Genomic DNA, 20,151 nt, shown 5'->3' on the forward strand with positions numbered 1-20,151 from the left:
GAGCATAGATATGGCTTTTTGGTTCAGTTTTTGAATATTTTTGGACAGCAGTGACTTGTATAATCGCGTAAATTATTCATCAATTTAATTAATAGGATTATTCTTTTACTATCTATGTATTCAGTGATTACAATAATTTATATACTATACAATAAAAACTAATAATCGAGAAAAGAGAAAAAGTGATGAAGTGATTTTAATAATAAACTGTAACTAAAATCGTTGTTTATTTGAACTACATGTCTTATTGAAATTTAGTAAAATTTATTATACAAATATGTAATTAATGAATTGAAAACGACGCACGGTGAAAAAAATTCCTTTTAAAATAATAATTAAAAAATTAAAAATTTTATAAAATTTTAAATTGAAATGATAATGATGATGACGATAATGACTGTTTGACATTATACAGAGAGAGTCTGTAAAGTGGAATAAATTCAATATCTCAAATACTAATTGTTTTTTTGAAAAATGCTCAGACCCGTCGATTAGTATATCAAATTGTCCTTTTTGACATATAATAATAATGTATACAGGGTGTCCCAATTTAGAGATATGACGTCATCGTTGATTTTCTTAAATGGCAACACTGTCATTTTGATAGCTATTTTGATAGGGTGTGTAAAGTTATACACAACTACAAAATTTCAAATTTGTATTCTCTACCATTTAGATGATAATAAAAAATAACAAAGTTATGAAAAAGAAGTAATCAACTTATAATTGAATTTAATTATTTCAATAAATTAAGCAAAAACTCATAATGTTGCCCTTAATTATTGTCAAATTGTCAATGGGCAACGTTATGAGCATTTGCTTAATTGAAATAAATAAATTCAATTATTATTTGATTACTTCTTGTTCGTCATAACTTTGTTATTTTTTATTATCTTGTAAATGGTAGGGAATAAAATTTTGAAATTTTTCAGATGTGTATAACTTTACACACGCTATCAAAATAGCTATCAAAATGATAGTGTTGCCATTTAAGAAAATCAACGATGACGTCATATCTCTAAATTGGGACACCCTGTATACATTATTATTATATGTCAAAAATGACAATTTGATATACTAATCGACGGGTCTGAGCATTTTTCAAAAAAACAGTTAGTATTTTAATTATTGAATATATTCCAAATTACAGATATAACTTTGTTATTTTCTATTATCTTGTAAATGGTAGAGATTAAAAATTTGATATTTTGCAGTTATGTATAACTTTACAAACCCTATCAAATTAGCTATCAAAATGACAGTGTTGCCATTTAAGAAAATCGACGATGACGTCATATCTCTAAATTGGGACACCCTGTATACATTTTTATTGAATGTCAAAAAGGACAATTTGAAATACTAATCGACGGGTCTGAGCATTTTCCAAAAAAACAATTAGTATTTGAGATATTGAATTTATTCCACTTTACAGACTCTCTCTGTATATATGTCATATAAGAGTCCAGACATATATCTTGATACTATGTTATTTATTAAGTAAGCTATGGGATCTGCAACGTAATTACAAATTATTTTTAAATATCTGCAGAAATTCTGTCTGTTAGAAGATTTCTTGGGTTTAAGGATGAGTAGATAGGGACTTACACCGAAGTAATTTCACCATTTCAGTGATCTACCAAGAAATTTTTTTATAAATGTGATTTGCCATTTTATTAATTATTTAAATTTAAAATCCCCAGCTCGATAGTATACCCAATAAAAGATCATCATCATCATCTTGGTGCTACAGCCCTTAGAGGGCCTCGACCTTCTCAAGCTTTCTACGCCATTCTGTTCTGTCCCTTGCTTGCATTTTCCAGTTGCCGACTCCGATCTTCTCGGCATCCTGTGTTACCCCGTCCATCCACCTCAGCTTTGGTCTACCCCGTCTTCTCATTCCCACGGGTTGCGCTTTTAGAATCTTTTTTATCATGTTCGATTCAGGGGCCCGGGCTACATGTCCTGCCCACTGCAGGCAATTTCGCTTAATTATAGTGATAATATCTTTTCCACCAAACGTATGCTTGTAGATATTCTGCAGTTCAAAGTTATATCTACGCCTCCATATTCCGTTCTCACAGACCGCTCCGAATATCTTACGTAGCACCTTTCTTTCAATAATCGACAGAGCGGATTCATCTGTTTTAGTTAGCGTCCATGCCTCTGATCTATATGTGAGAACGGGGACTATCAATGTTCTATACAGCCTTATACGAGTTTTTTGAGACAGAAGTTTGTTAGCTAAGTACTTTGATAGACTATGATAACACCTGTTTGCAATTATTATTCGTCTTTTTATTTCCTTTGATGTGTTATTATTGGGGTTAACCGATGTCCCTAGATATATGAACTCTTTGACCGCTTCGAAGTTTTGGTCATTGATGATTAGATCTGCGTCAATATTTCCAGCTCTTGTGTTTGTGTTAGTCGCCATGAATTTTGTTTTATTTCGATTTATATGTAACCCCATTTGTTCTGCTGCTGCTACTAGCTCGGTTAGGATTTCCGCAGTTCTCGCTCTGGTTCTTGTTAAAATGTCCACGTCGTCTGCATATGCTAGAATTTGGACAGATCTATTGAATATTGTTTCCCTGCTATCTATATTAGCGTCTCGTACGACTTTTTCTAATGCTACATTAAAAAGTTGACACGCCAGCGCATCTCCCTGCCTTAACCCCCTATGTATTTCAAATGGGGTTGATGAGTCGTTTTGAATTTTTACTGCTGATATCATCTTCGCCATTGTCACTTTTATCATGCATATGAGTTTTTTTGGAATTCCTAACTCATTCATAGCGTTGTAGACTTGGTCTTAATACACTGTCATAAGCAGCTTTAAAATCGACAAAAATATGGTACATATCTATGTTAAACTCTTGTGCTTTTTCCAGGATCTGTCGTAGTGTAAAGATCTGGTTAATGGTTGAACGTCCACGCCTGAATCCTGCCTGATATTCTCCTAGAAACGTTTCGGTATAAGGCTTCAATCTCTCGTGCAAAATGTTTGACAATATCTTGTATGCTGTATTTAGGAGAGTTATTCCGCGGTAATTATTGCATTCCAGTTGGTTTCCCTTTTTGTGTAACGGGCATATTAAGCCTAAGCTCCATTCTTCAGGCATTTGCTCCTCAGACCAAATTTTACAAACAATTTCTCGCATCACCTTGGTGAGCTGCTCTCCATCGTGCTTAAATAACTCTGCTGGGATGCCATCGCTGCCTGGGGATTTGTGGTTTCTTAGTTTTTCTATAGATATTTTTATATATTTTTATATATTTATATTTTTCTATAGATAGACGTAAACATTAGTTGGCAGCGATGTTTTTATCAGGAGCATAGATATGGCTGTTTGGTTCAGTTTTTGAATATTTTTGGACAACAGTGACTTGTATAATCGCGTAAATTATTCGTCAATTTAATTAATAGGATTATTCTTTTACTATCTATGTATTCAGTGATTACAATAATTTATATACTATACAATAAAAACTAATAATCGAGAAAAGAGGAAAAGTGATGAAGTGATTTTAATAATAAACTGTAACTAAAATCGTTGTTTATTTGAACTACATGTCTTATTGAAATTTAGTATAATTTAGTATACAAATATGTAATTAATGAATTGAAAACGACGCACGGTGAAAAAAATTCCTTTTAAAATAATAATTAAAAAATTAAAAATTTTATAAAATTTTAAATTGAAATGATAATGATGATGACGATAATGACTGTTTGACATTATATATGTTACAGTTCAAGTTGATTATCCAGTTGGAGTCAACTCTAACGGCTGGTTTCAGTAAAAGTTGATTATAAATATAAAATCAAGATTTATGTTCAACATTTACTAGTAAAAGTAGACTCCAACTAGGAAAAGTATACTCTTCCCAATGCAATTTAGTAAAAGTTGATTCTGATTCACACAAACAGCCGATTCTAGAAATTAAATGTTACTGAATATGTTCAAATTAATGTTGTTCTGAAGCTATTTTCTTGTGGCATTTTTATAATCAAGTATATTCAAATGGGAAATAAGCCACAATTTTACCTAAAAATGATTTTATTAACGTTTCGACGCCCAAGTCGGGTGTCGTTGTCAAAATACAAAATAATACTAAATAAACAAAAATGTTGTTGCTTAGTAAAAAATTCTTCTAATAATTTATTTAATATGACTCATTTATATCGGCAATTCAGACACGTATTATACATGTTCAAATTAGTCTAGGCTGTATCGTCGCCCCCGTTAGGTAAATTACTCCGATTCGAATTTTTTGCACAAACGTACTCAAAAAGACCCGTGTTGAGCTGCCCCCCCCCCCCACTTGCAAAAATTAAAAAACAAATAGCCCTGATTTATGAGCTATTTATGAGCTCTCATATTCCGCAAACTAAAAATTTTGAGCTCGTTCCACTGAGCAGGAATTTAATACCCTAGTGGGGGGGGGGGGCTGAGTCAGCCCCCCCACTACTTAAAAATAGGAATATTGAATCGGTTTTTGCGGCAGAATTACGAGCTATTTATGAGCTCTTGAAATTATATACTTTCGATTTTTGAGCTCATCCCCTTCACCCCCAAACAACCCTTTAATTGATTTAACTTAAGAGAAAGATGCTGAGAAAACTTAAAATATATCGTATTGCGGATATAATTCATATAGCTTATATACTCTAAGAATAAACTATTAAATCAAGATCATTTCGATTATTGAGCTACAACCCCTTCGCAAGAAAACCACCCTATCTTCCCGGCTTAAGAGAAAGTTGTACTTAAAATGCATTAAACTAATTATTTGGCGACTACATATCATTTAATAATTTATAACCTTCCAAATTACGCGCATTTAGATCAGTAAATTGCAATTTATTTTGTATAGTGCAGTCACTGAAGGTAAAAATCAACGATTACCTTCAATTTCGGTGAACCTTCATCGATTTTCACGAAAATTGGTCAGTAGTTAGAGGATACGTCAAGAAACAAAGGTGACATGGTACCACCTTGCGCCTTTACCCTGAGGGTGGATACCGCCCCTTCTCGGGGGTGAAAATTATTTTATAAAAAATAAATGCACAAATCAATAAAAGAACAAATTAAAAGCAAAATTTATTATATAAAGTTAATAAAATAAGTCAATACTTTTTAAGTTATTAAAGATCAAAGATTTTAATTATTTGTGAAAAAAATGCATGTTTTGAAGAGGTTTTTTGTAAATCACTGAAAAACTTTAAGTTTTTACAAAAAAGTTAATAGTAGTTTAATTCGTATAGCTTATATTCTAAGAATAAACTCTTAAATCACGCGTCTTTGGATTATAGAGCTACAACCCCTTCGCAAGAAAACGACATCATATTCCCGGCTTAAGAGAGAGTTGTTCTTAAAATAATTTAAATTAATTATTTGGCGACTACATATCGTTTAATAATTTATGAGCTTGCAAAATATACGCATCTCAATTATTGAATTGCCATTTTCTTTCTATAGTGCAGTCACTGAAGGTAAAAATCAACTATTACCTTCGACTTCGGTAAATCGCCATTTATTTTCACGAATTGACAATAACAACTTGGGGTTTTAGCCTGGGGTATATGTCACCCCTTCTCGGGAGTGAAAATTACTTTATTAAAAATAACCCCACAAATCGAGAGAGGGACAAATTGTAAGCAAAATTTGTTATATAATGTGATTAAAATAAATCAATACTTTTTGAGTTATTAAAGATCAAATATTTTAATTTTTGGAAAGAAAATGAATGCTTTAGAGCAATTTTTCATAAATGACTCAAAAACTGTAAGTTTTTACAAAAAAGTTTTCATCACTAAAATTGAAGCTAATAAAAAATATAATAAATTGCTTACTTGAAAAACCCTTTAATGTTAATTTAAAGTAAGTTATTGGTAATTAAATGTATATTTTTTTCCGCGACTGTTCAAATCTAAGGATTCAAGCTTAAATAACGGGAAAGAGATGCATTTTATAACACTTAGGTACTAAATACTTGTCAAAGTACTTAGAAATACCTATGAAAAATAAGATCCAGAAAAAGTTGATAGTATCAAAATCCGCTCACCAATTTTCGTGAAAATGAATGGAGATTTACCGAAATCGAAGGTCATAGTTGATTTTTACCTTCAGTGACTGCACTATAGAAAGAAAATGGCAATTCAATAATTGAGATGCGTATATTTTGCGAGCCATAAATTATTAAACAATATATAGTCGACAAATAATTAATAAGTACAACCCTCTCTTAAGCCGGGAATATGGGATGGTTTTCTTGCGAAGTGGTTGAAGTTCAATAATCGAAAGGCGCGTGATTTTAGAGTTTTTTCTTAGAATATAAGCTATACGAATTAAACTACTATTAACTTTTTTGTAAAAACTTACAGTTTTTCAGTGATTTACAAAAAACCTCTTCAAAACATGCATTTTTTTCACAAATAATTAAAATCTTTGATCTTTAATAACTTAAAAAGTATTTACTTATTTTATTAACTTTATATAATAAATTTTGCTTTTAATTTGTTCTTTTATTAATTTGTGCAGTTATTTTTTATAAAATAATTTTCACCCCCGAGAAGGGGCGGTATCCACCCTCAGGGTAAAGGCGCAAGGTGGTACCATGTCACCTTTGTTTCTTGACGTATCCTCTAACCACTGACCAATTTTCGTGAAAATCGATGAAGGTTCACCGAAATTGAAGGTAATCGTTTATTTTTACCTTCAGTGACTGCACTATACAAAATAAATTGCAATTTACTGATCTAAATGCGCGTAATTTGGAAGCTTATAAATTATTAAATGATATATAGTCGCCAAATAATTAGTTTAACGCATTTTAAGTACAACTTTCTCTTAAGCCGGGAAGATAGGGTGGTTTTCTGGCGAAGGGGTTGTAGCTCAATAATCGAAATGCTCTTGATTTAATAGTTTATTCTTAGAGTATATAAGCTATAGGAATTATATTCGCAATACGATATATTTTAAGTTTTCTCAGCATCTTTCTCTTAAGTTAAATCAATTAAAGGGTTGTTTGGGGGTGAAGGGGATGAGCTCAAAAATCGAAACTATATAATTTCAAGAGCTCATAAATAGCTCGTAATTCTGCCGCAAAAACCGATTCAATATTCCTATTTTTAAGTAGTGGGGGGGGCTGACTCAGCCCCCCCCCCCCACTAGGGTATTAAATTCCTGCTCAGTGGAACGAGCTCAAAATTTTTAGTTTGCGGAATATGAGAGCTCATAAATAGCTCATAAATCAGGGCTATTTGTTTTTTAATTTTTGCAAGTGGGGGGGGCCAGCTCAACACGGGTCTCAAAAAGAGGTCCTCTACTGGTTGCCAGGCAGTACCTTGATCGATAAATTGTTTTAAACAATGTTTTTAGACAAATTCACAAAAATAATTTTTTCACTTCGAACAATATTTTTTTAGATCATTTGGGTTATTCTGAGCAAAAATAATTATTTTCCTAACAAGTGCAGAAAGTCATACTTTTCCGCACGCGACTGCAGTTTGCCGAACGACGCGAAGCGGGAGTTCGGCAAGCAGTCGAGTGCGGAAGAGAGACTTTCTGCAAGCGTTAGGAACAATATTTTTTCTACGAGTCTTTAAAAAAGTAACACGCGTGCGGAAAAGTAAAACTTTCTAAACTAAAACGCGTTCGCGAAAGTAGACATTTTTGCACGCTCGTAGAAAAAAGGTATTTTGTGATTTTTCTCTAAAATTGATTGTTGTCGAGTTATACGCGATTTAAAATTTGAAAAATGCGAAAATGGCCATTTTCAAGGCTTAATAACTCGGTTAAAATCCATTGTTATGAAAGTCGGAAAGTGACCAAATCAAAGTTTATAGCCCCCTCTATAAGATCCAGCAGAAATTTTTGTCACTATTTTATTACTAAGTTTTATTTTTAATTATTAACAATGAGCGCTAAGTGCGTATTAGGCGGCCGTCAATGGTGGATGCTAAAGAGATGCACCATTCCAGCCGTCCAATGGTGAATCTCACTCGCACTCACATTGACGGCCGCCTCAATACACGGTTAGCGCTCATTGTTGATAATTAAAAATAATATCTTATTAATGAAATAATGACAAAAATTTCTTCAGGGTCTTATAGAGGTAGCTTTAATCTTTGATTTTTTTTAGTTTCTGACTTTCATAATATATAATATCGTATGGCATTTTTGCCTTTCGGACAGTTCCGGCGCCAATTACATCTTTAACCCTGTTTGAAGTAGCTAGTGTCGATGTGCACTAGCCCAGGGGGACCGACGGCTTAACGTGCTCTCCGAGGCACGGTGAGACGGCTCGTGTCATTATTGGAAATGAAAATGGTTTCTCTTTAGCAGGGCTCGAACCCACGTGCACTTTCATATGAGGCCAGCGATTATGCCGTTACTCCACGGCCGCTCGCTCGACTTTCACAATAATTATCTTTAACCGAGTTATTAAACCTTGAAAATGGTTATTTTGGCGTTTTTCAAATTTTAAGTCGCTAATAACTCGACAACAGTCAATTTTAGAGAAAAAAGGCCCAAAGGACCTAAAAAAAAATTTGTCGAAGTGAAAAAATTTATTTTTGCGAATTTGTTTAAAATTATTGTTTATCGCCAAACGTCACTAAAATCATTCATTATTGTACTCATTTGCCCTCATTTTCGGCAGTATTGTACTCATTTGCCCTCACTTTGTTGTATTGAAAAAAGAATTTTACTTTACCTGCCGGTGATAATTAATCAAATTAACCGAGATTGAATGTAAGTGGTCAACGGCAGCAATCGATTATTTATTTGAGTGAAATTAAAATTTATTTACTTTAATTATTAAAAATATTGTACAAAATTTATCTTATTATTAATAAAATTTATGTCAAAAAGTAAAATTCTGTAGAGTTTCGCAATTATATGCATACAAAATAAATCAAAACTTTACAGATTTAGTAATTAGGTAGGTATACAATATTGATAACTATCGATTAAACATCAAAACCGGCCATCATGCAAAAGTCATCTGTCATTACTGTCATTACTGTCATTCGAATTTTTTATTTCGTCTAAAATTAAAAAAAATTCCTCAAAGTTGTAAGTAAGTGTTAATGTTATTTATGATTGACGATACAATTTTGTACGCACCACCTCAATACTCTTTATCGAACGCATCTGTTCCTCTGCTCGTAATATCAGACTCGTTCGATAAAGAGTCACTTTACTGACTGACTTTACTGAAATTGATTAAACAATTTTTCGACCGCGGTACCGCGTGACACCCTATGTATTTGTTATAAGGATTGTTATACGGATGTATTTCTTTGAGTAAGTTTGTGCAAAAAATCGAATCAGAATAATTTACCTAACGGGGGCGACTTTTCAGACTATACTAATAAGTAGTTGAAACGGTCAAAACAAAGAAACGCACACTCATCAAAAATGCACTTGAGATTCTCGTATAATCAACATTTACTGAATCGATCCAGGAAGAGTCAACTCCAACTAGTAAAAGTTGATTTAAATTTTTAAAATCAACTTTTACTACTCGTTTTAGTTGGAGTTGACTCCAACTAGTTGGAGTCAACTCTAACTGAGAATCAACTTGAACTGTAACATATACAATATGTCATATAAGAGTCAAGACATATATCTTGATACTATGTTATTTATTAAGTAAGCTATGGGATCTGCAACGTAATTACAAATTATTTTTAAATATCTGCAGAAATTCTGTCTGTTAGAAAATTTCTTGGGTTTAAGGATGAGTAGATAGGGACTTACACCGAAGTAATTTCACCATTTCAGTGATCTACCAAGAAATTTTTTTATAAATGTGATTTGCCATTTTATTAATTATTTAAATTTAAAATCACCAGCTCGATAGTACACCCAATAAAAGATATATATCCCAATAAAAGTAAAATTACTTACCCTAGAAGCTATATAAAAGTTTAGTCCTGCCATATATAAATTATAAGGTACTAGTAGCCAAGATAGCTTATAAGGTCTTCGATTTTCCATCATTTTTGGTCCTATCCATACTATGAAGAAATATAAACAAATGAACAATAGGGTTGGAACTGGGGAATCTACTAAAAGCCATCCTTTTGTTCTTGAATCTAAAATATATAATATGTTAAAATTATGAAACAAATCAAAAGATTGGTTTTAAAATCGATTTAAATTTAGTGACATTTTGAGGTTTTCAACGAGAATTTTGTTTTCGTTTATAAATTCGCAAAGTCTGTGCGTTTGTTCGTTCGTGCGTTGCCACCCCTACAATACTTGGATCCGACTTACCGATGGAGCCCTATGCAGTTTTGTCTCCTGAATCCAAAGCTGAAAACGGCGTTTCGGTATCTCAAACCATCTTCGAGATAACCGACCTCAAAATCAGCTTGCATCTCGGGACAGCAATTTAGGGTCTTTTCGCAATTGTAGCTACAATGGAAACACTGCTAAAATGCATGACTTCGGCTGACCTCGGCTGTACACGCTTGTGATCAGGACCCTAAATTGGTGTCCCGAGATGCAAGTCTTTGCTTCGTTTAACACATAAAAGTCAAATGAATTGAAATGTCAAATATAAAAAGAATGTGTGTGTACTTTGCACGCACGTAAGAAGTTATACTTCTATTATATGACTTCTTCAAAATAAATATACTTTAAACAGTTTGTAAAAAAGTATAGGATTGCACTGGATTCGAACTCAAGACCTCTCGATCTCTGGCCGAATGCTATACCAAATACGCTACGAGGACTGTGTCTGTATCGGTTCGGACGTACCTAATGACAAGGTGAATAAATCGCACACCTAGTTCAATAGTGCCACAAGTGCAAAACACAATATTCTAGAGAAATGAGCAAGACGTTCTGTAGTAAATGCGTTATGCCCTGTAAATTATTTATTTTGAGAGTGACTGGCTTCAAAATTACAATTTAGGTAGTAAATTATACACTTATTGGCTGGATCTTATTACAATTTATTAAAAATAAAACGTTATTATTGTTTTGATAGTTATGACGATATTGCATTGTGAAGAAAGTCATTTATAAAACAATACTTAGGAGACACGGCGGCAATATAATTAAAAAATCAATTGACTTTTGCAGTTGGGGCCGTATTGAATTATACCGGTTGTATTGTGGCAGTGTATATTATCGCCACATCTCTCTTGACTTTTGCAGTCGTGGCCGTATTGAACGTATTGAATTACATCGGTTGTATTGTGGCAGTGTATATTATCGCCACATCTCCCAGTTATGGCCGTATTGCATTTTCAAAACCTCCAAAAACCCTACAGTGAAATACCGAAATAACTTACTTTATACTTATCTAAATTTAGTTCAGGCTGTATTGCATTAGATGGGCAATTATATAGGCAATATTTTACAGCCTTAACCCAAAATTCGAATTTTTTGCAGTTGTGGCACAATTGAACTATAGTCTAGCCGCTGAAAAGATGGACTGATCACTGATCACTCGAACGGCACGCACTCTTAAACGTTCCTTTCCCGATGTCACCACGTTTCCCACGTTTACACCGCTAAACAAAACCGAATTTTTAGCTTTGCCTAACGAAATTCAACATCGGAAGTGCGAAACAGAAATAGTGATGGTGTAAACAGTTCTTAAAAGGTCTGGCTTCGAAACGACCGGTCGGTGCTTGCACGCGACCTTGGATTCCATCTTTTAAGGAACTCCAGTATAGGTGTGCGAAATATACAATAAAATGTTTTAATAATACTCATCTTACTCTTGAGGAAGACAAATCCAAAGGCACAAAAATTATAATAAATATATAGGGTGATGCAGATAACTGGCCTATTAGAAATATTTAGAGAACTAAAGGCAACAGAATCATGAAAATTGGAATGAAGGGGTTTTAAAGGGTGATCTATTTAATGAAAATATTTTCATCAATTTGCCACTTCCGGTTATACCAGAAGTTGCTTAAAATTTCGTTTTTTTTTAATGGGGCACCCTGTATATTTTTACATTTTTAGATTCTACTCGATGTCTTCTTTCTTAAAATATGCGGTTTTGTAATGTTATACAGGGTACTTTAAAAGCTAATTACGTTTTTTTATTAATTTCGTAGCAAATTTCACACCCTGTAGAATCGTAGTAGTTGAATATCAAAAACTCTATTTATGTTAAAATGATTTTTAATATAGTCTACTATTATTAAAAATTATTAGTATAGCTAAATGTTAAATTTTAGTATACAGGGTTGGTCGAAACTCGGAATGAAGATTTTCTGAATTTTCTTAAATGGAACACCCTGTATTTTAGTATTGCAATGAAAAGACATTTTATGGTACTTTTTTATTTCTTAAGCATTCCCTATACCTAAATGCTTTCATTTGTGCTTAGTTGTTAATCGCGCCAAGAATGTTAACTACGTAGGTATTTTGATAGCTCAACCATTATTGGCAATTTTAAAGATCAGTCTAGATTAATATGTATTTATTTCCGAAAAATTATTTGTGATTGAATATTTTCACGGCCAACCTAATAAAATTTCACGTATTTTTTGTTGAAATTAATGTTCGGTTTGAATCACCAATAACTCACAAATTAAAGCAGTTAGGTATAGGGAATGCTTAAGAAATAAAAAAGTAGCATAAAATATCATTTCATTACAATAATAAAATATAGGGTGTTCCATTTAAGAAAACTCAGAAAATACTCTTTCCGAGTTTCGACCAACCCTGTATAGTACAATTCAACATTATCTATACTAACAATTTTTAACAATAGTAGACTATATTAAAAATCATTTGAACATAAATAGACCTTTTGATGTCAAACTACTACAATTCTACAGGGTGTGAATATTGCTAGGAAATTAAGAAAAGAAACGTAATTATCTCTTAAACTTCCCTGTATAACATTAAAAAACCTCATATTTTAAGAAAGAAGACATCCAGGAGAATCCAAAAATGTAAAAATGTACAGGATGTTCCTTTTAAAAAAACGAAGTTATAAGCCACTTCCGGTATAACCGGAAGTAGCAAATCGATGAAAATATTTTCATTAAAGAGACCCCTCTTCAAAACCCCTTCATTCCAATTTTCATGATTCTGTTTCTTTTAGTTCTCGAGATATTTCTAATAGGACTTTTATCTGCCTCACCCTGTATTTATTAAAAACACTAATATATTCTTTTCACACCTTTTCTTGCACTGATATATTTATACATAACTAGAAAGATTTAGCAACTAAACGCTATACTGTCTGTGTGCGCATGCGCGCAGTATTGTGAAATTTTACTCTCAATCGCGCCTAAAGAAGTATAACTTCAATAAATTTTATTTGTTAATGTTACTGTAGCTAATGTTAAATGGCAGCTTACTATTTTTTTATTTGAGCTGTCTACCGAATGATATGTAACATGTATATTATATTTATGTATACAGGGTGTCCAGAAACTCTACCGACAAACGAAGACAGGAGATTCCTCAGATAATTTTAAGACAATTAAACCCAATTCACCTAGTCCGAAAATGCTTCCTAAGGGAGCTAGAGCTCTTTGAAGATGGCTTCTCGTAATTAGTTTTTCTTAAATAACTCCAGAACGCTTTTATTTAGAAAAATGAAAATTGGTACGCATATTTATCTTCCAGAGATAAATCGACTACATTCATTGTGAATTTCTAGTACCGTTCATAGGCGTCAGTTTTGGGTAGGGCAACGGTTATTTTATCTCATAACTTTTAAGTCTTTAACTTTTAAACATCTTTAAAATTAGATTATTAAATTATGAGGCATGCTAGTACTAAAAGGTACTCTTGCTTTAAGTCGGTAAAATAAACCGTTTTCTAGAAAAATCGATTTGAAAATTTTTCGTTTTTTGAATTTCTAAAAAATATTTAAAAAAAAAAACATTTAGAAAAACGAAAACTGGTACGTTTATTTATATTCCAGAGACGAATCGATTTCATTAATTGCGAATTTCTAGTAGCGGTCATATGCGTCCGTTTTGGGTAGGTCAAGGGTTATTTTATCTCATAACTTTTTTGTATTTAATATTTAAGAATTTTTGACTTTAGGTTATTAAATTTTGAGGTATTCTATTACTAAAAGTTACTCCTGCTATAAGTTGGTAAAATACGCCGTTTTTTTTTAAATTGTTCAATTTTTTTCAAATTTAAAAAACGAAAAATTTTCAAATCGATTTTTCTAGAAAACGGTGTGTCCTACCGACTTAAATCAAGAGTATCTTTTAGTACTAGAATATCTCATAATATAATAATCCAGTATCAAAAATGCTTAAAAGTTAAAAACAAAAAAGTTATGCGATAAAATAACCGTTGCCCTACCCAAAACGGACGCCTACGACCGGTACTAGAAATGCACAATGGATCAAATCGATTTATCTCTGGAAGATAAATATGCGTACCAATTTTCATTTTTCTAAATAGAAGCGTTCTGGAGGTATTTAAGAAAAACTAATTACAAGACGCCATCTTCAAATAGCTCTAGCTCCCTTATTAAGCATTTTGGGACTAGATGAATAGGGTTAAAATGTCTTAAAATTATATGAGGAATCTCCTGTCTTCGTTTGTCGGTAGAGTTTCTGGACACCCTGTATATTATATACAGCGTGTTTACTTAAGTTGGACACATTATATTTTGCGAAATTTTTTATTTCTAATTTTACGAAAAACAGTTATTCTTTATAAAAAGTTATGCATGGTCTAAAACCTAAAGTGACGCATCAGATAACAAAGTTTATCTATATTGTGCGAGGTACATAATATATCAAAAAATATGAATTTCGCTCCAGAGTAAAGTACCTTTATTTTTCACAATATTGAAAATTGTTATTATGAAAAGTTGATTGGAATTAAAAAGTATGTTCTAATATAATATATTATGCAATTAGATCCTTCGAAAAAAAAATATTTGAAAATGTTTCTCAAATTACGGATACCCAACATCACTTTCATTGATAACTCTTTTATTAATAATTTTACAAGCAAAGTTATTCTTCATAAAAAGATCTGCATGGGCGAAAATCTAAGGTGCAACCATCATATATCACACTTTATCAATTTTGTTCGAGGTATGTCAAAAGATGTTCAAGAGTTAAAGTACCTTTGCACCTTTGATATAATTGCACATTAAAACCAAATTTTTAATTCTTAACAACTTTTCATAATAGCAATTTTCCATAGTGTCTTCTTCTTCTTTTAGCCCATTTCTATCCAACTTTGGACAAAGGCCTTCCCCAAATCTTTCCATTTCCGTCTGTCCTTGGCTGCGTTTTTCCAGTTAGTTCCTGCAGCTTTTACAATATCGTCCTTCCATCGCATCTGAGGTCTTCCTCTTCCTCTTCTTCCTGTCCACGGTCTCTAGTTTTGTATTTCAGCATTCCATCTTTTATCTTCCTGTCTCGAATTGTGGCCCGCAAATCTCCATTTTAACCCTGTTCAGCTACATTTTTTACTTTTGTTTTCTCTCTTAACCATTTGTTTGATTTTCTGTCTTGTAGTTTTATTCCAACATGGATCTTTCCATTTTTCTCTGAGTTATTTTAATTTTGTTTATGTTGGCCTTTGTTAATGTCCTTGTTTCTGAGCTATACGTCAGAACAGGAAGGATGCACTGGTCAAATACACGGGTTTTTAGGTACTCTTGTATGTTTGTGCTTTCTAGTATCTATCCATCTTAACTTTCCAAATGCTGCCCACGCCAAACGGATTCTTCTCTGTACTTCAAATTGTTTGGTTCTCCATAGTGTGAATTTAACTTATAAACAAAGTTTTCGTTATGATATTGCTCGCATTTTAGCTTGTTTAAACTAAACACAGTTTTTATAAAAAACGGATCTATATTCAATTGGTTCCAACCTATCACAGCCCTTCTATTTAAAAAAAAAAATTCAGAAATTTTGGACAGAGTGAGACAAAATATTTCTGAAATAAGAAGAGCTTTCTTCTTCTTCATGTACCATGTTCTTTCAGAACGTTGATTGCCATCATAGCTATCTTTTATTCCCTGACAACCTAAATTAATAGCGTATTTGTATCAATACCGTACCAATCTCCTAAGCTCTTTAACCATGAAGTTCTTCTTCATCCTGGACAGCCTTTGCCTGCTATTTTCCCTTGTATAATATTTTTTAGCAACCTATATTTGGGACCTCTCATTACATGTCCGAAATACTCCAGATTTCTCCTCTTGATGCTTTTTATAATCTCAGTAGTCTTGCTGAGACGTTATAGTACATATTGTGGTGTTTCGAATCTTCTCCACCCGAGAAACTTTGAAAATTCTTCTATAGCATCACATTTCGAAAGCCTCATGACGATTTAGATCACTTTTATTCATAGTACAAGTCTCGTCACCATAAAGTAAGATCGAGAACACGTAGCAGCGTAGCATTGAAGCGGGCCCTCAATCCCAATGTTAGGTCTCTATTAAATAATATTTTGTGACATCCTTCTACATAAAATAGGGGAACGCAAAATTTTACGAAAACCTCCAAAAAAATAAAGGAAGGATGAAAATTTGGCAATAGGTAGTTGAAATTGCCTTTTATTATATAAGAAAAAGTTTACAATTCTATACGGGGTGAAAAATGTTTTCTCGGGGGTGAAAAAATATACGTTTAAAATAAGTCCGGAATTGGATAAAATGACTAAAATTCTAAGTAACTTTTGTTCCATAGAGTTTTTTTATTAAGTCAATATTTTCGAGTTATTTGCGAGTGAATGTGTTAATTTTTAACCAAAAAAATATTTTTGGACGGTTTTTCGGAGATAACTCAAAAAGTAAGTATTTTAGCGAAAAAATATTCTAAGTAAAAATATAGCTTATAAAAAATTGAAAAAAATGGTGTATGCGTGAGGTCTGCAGACCCAGTAGAAGCAGAGTTGCAGCTAATGAAATGCTTCTTCGTCAAATCCCAAATCGAATATTTCAATGTGAAATAACCAAAAAACGGGGCACTTTTCGGGGAAAATTCATTTCAACTGTTTTAAAGTGTTTAAAAATAGATTTATTTTTGTTTTTTAAAAAAACTTCCAACATTAAAAGTAAGTGAGTTACGCTCAAAATATTATCGGTCCCTTTTATTTTTTAGTAAAAAATGGCGAAAATCACCCCTTAATTAGCTTCTCAAATAAAATTAATCGTTACCGCTTTACAAATTATTTTCTTATAGTCTAGTAAAATAAAATTACACTACATGTAAATCAAAATGTAAATTCGTACAGGTTGAAACAAATTTTATATTAAAGTTTATGTGGGTACAAAAGATATTTTCAAGAAAGTATCCAAATCATACATTTGATCATTGATTAAATAACTGAATAACTTGAAAGATCATTGTTTAAATAACTAAAAAGGGGTCATTTTTGCAAAAAACTTACTTTTTTAACTGCTGAGGTCATTCAACTACTAATGAAGGTGTATAGGATTGTTTTCTGCAAAGTTGAAGGGTAAATTTTTCACATAAGACTTACAAAATTAAATTTGACCCCCTATTTATTTAAATAAATATACATAAATCTTTAAAAACAAATTTGCAAAAAATTATTTTTAGCGTTTTAAATAAGCACTATAAAATATCTTATTTTACAGCAGAAGTTGCGCTTGTTATCAGTATTAATTAAAAAAAAATTGGTCAAAAATATTTAATATTTTTTGAGATATTGAATTTGTTTATTAAATGTTACTCTATTTTCAATTGCAAAAACGCGGTTGTTGCCAAAGAAGTATTCACCTGTATTAAATCTCATTATTTTTATTTTTTTGTATATTTTCGATAAATGTATTGATAAATTCAAATTTCAATTAAACTTTCCCCTAAAATGGCATTTGAAAATTATTCAAATTTGTTTATAATTTGTTTTTTTAATAACGTCGCAGGGATTAAACATTTTGAAATACCGTTTCGATAATTGGATTCCTGGGAATTTTTCACTAATTAACAAATTTTTTTGTCTTTTTTTCCTCTTCTTTTTTTTTTCTTGGAGTTATATTACTACGGGCCCTTTTAGGGTTAAATTTTATTAAGAATGTCGAATCTCTGAGTTGTAGATTCTAGACCTGAAAATATTAAGATTGGTCTAAAATCACTTAAATAAAATGTGGCTACTTACTGAGTTACAGGGTGTTTTATTTAAAAATTTAAAAATTATTTTTACCAAGTACTTTCAAACTATTTGACGTATCCTTATCATACTTAGCAGAAAGTGTGGATAATATACAGTCTACTAAATTGTGGTAAACAAAAGCTTCTAGCTACTACCAGAGGCGTACGACAGGGGATAGTTAATGGTTGACCCTTCCCAAATTCTACGCCACTGAGGGAATTACTATTTTAGTGAAATTTTTCGATTCTCTAATACTTTCTATGTAAATAATATACTCTCTACTGGTAACGATTAAGTCATTGGTTTTCGAGATATTGGACGTTAAAAATGAAACGGCATAGTTATTTTGATTCATTCATTCATTCATTTTAAACTTCCAATATCTCTCAAACTGATGACTTTATCGAAACCAATAAAGTTATTTACATACACAGTATTGGAGAATCGAAAAATTTCGCTAAAATAGTAATTCACTCAGTGGCGTAGAATTTGGGAAGGGTCAATAATTCACTATCCCCTGTCGTACACCTCTGGCACTAGCTAGAAACGTTTGTTAATCACAGTTTAGTAGGGTGTATAATAGCTACACTTTCTGCCAAGTATGATAATGATACGTGAAATAGTTTTAAAGTACTTGGTAAAAATACTTTTTACATTTTTAAATAAAACACCCTGTAACTCAGTAAGTAGCCACATTTTATTTAAGAGATTTTAGGTAAATCTTAATATTTTAAGTCTAGAATCTACAACTCAGAGATTCGACCTTCTTAATAAAATTTAACCCTAAAAGGGCCCGTAGGAATATAACTCGCAAGAAAAAAAAGAAGAAGAAAAAACGACAAAAAAATTTTGTTAATTAGTAAAAAATTCCCAGGAACCCAATTATCCAAACGGCATTTCAAAATACTTAATCCCCGCGACGTTATTAAAAAAACATATTATAAACAAATTTGAATAATTTTCAAATGCCATTTTAGGGGGGAGTTTAACTGAAATTTGAATTTATCAATATATTTATCGAAAACATACATAAAAATAAAAATAATAAGACCTTAAGCAGGTGAATATTTCTTTGGCAACAACCGCGTTTTTGCAATTGAAAATATAGTAACATTTAAAAAAACAAATTCAATATCTCAATAAATATTAAATATTTTTTGACCAATTTATTTTTGCTTAATACTGGTAATATAGTGCAACTTAGTCTGTAAAAAAAGATATTTTATAGTGCTTATTTAAAACGCTAAAAATATTTTTTTGCAAATTTGTTTTTAAAGATTTATGTATATTTATTTAAATAAATAGGGGGTCAAATTTAATTTTGTAAGTCTTATGTGAAAAATTTACCCTTCAACTTTGCAGAAAAAAATCCCATAGACCTTCATCGATAAGTGGATTACCTCAGCAGTTAAAAAAGTATTTTTTTTGCAAAAATGACCCCTTTTTAATTATTTAAACAATGATCCCCTTGTATGATTTGGATACTTTCTTGAAAATATCTTTTGCACCCACCTAAACTTTGATATAAAATTTGTTTTAACCTGTACGAATTTACATTTTGACTTTTTTTTATTTTATTAGGCTATTATGTCTTATTTATATTATCTATAAGTTGCATTGGTTCAAAGTGCTCAGTTTTAAAAAAAAATTGGATTTAAAATAAAACATTTTTTTAATTTTGACAAAAATCGTAATTTTTTATGGAATTTTTTTTATGGATAAAAACAATTAGGAATACCAAAAATCTCAAACAGTAATAAAATGTACGTTTTGATTTTCTGAATATTTTTGATTTTTTGTTTTGTTGTTAGACAAAAATTGGTTATGCTATGACTGTTCAAAATTTGCCTAAACTCGTAAATAGTTACTCGTTCAAGCCATTTTAACTACAGCTTTTTCAAAACGAAGCACTTTGAACCGATGAAACTTATACATCATATAAATAATACATAGACAAAGTAACTTGTGAAGTGGTAATGTTAAAACGTGTATGTGATGCTAATTAGGGGGTGATTTTCGCGATTTTTTTACCAAAAAATAAAAGGAACCAACA

General features: G+C 31.6%; 1 protein-coding gene across 4 annotated transcripts in view; it reads right to left on the reverse strand.

Annotated features, from left to right (window-relative positions):
* Positions 1-20,151, reverse strand: part of LOC114325898 (elongation of very long chain fatty acids protein 4-like) — a 340,992-nt gene that overhangs the window by 48,672 nt on the left and 272,169 nt on the right. For all 4 annotated transcript variants that reach the window (XR_007698844.1, XM_050654152.1, XM_050654151.1 and 1 more), the window contains one exon: positions 9,921-10,108. Coding sequence is in view for 3 of the 4 variants with exons in the window: in XM_050654152.1 (XP_050510109.1) it covers positions 9,921-10,108 (188 nt within the window). In the remaining variant the exon portion in view is untranslated. The remainder of the gene's footprint in view (positions 1-9,920; positions 10,109-20,151) is intronic.

Source organism: Diabrotica virgifera, chromosome 6 (genome assembly GCF_917563875.1).
Source record: "Diabrotica virgifera virgifera chromosome 6, PGI_DIABVI_V3a".
Lineage (NCBI taxonomy): Eukaryota > Metazoa > Arthropoda > Insecta > Coleoptera > Chrysomelidae > Diabrotica > Diabrotica virgifera.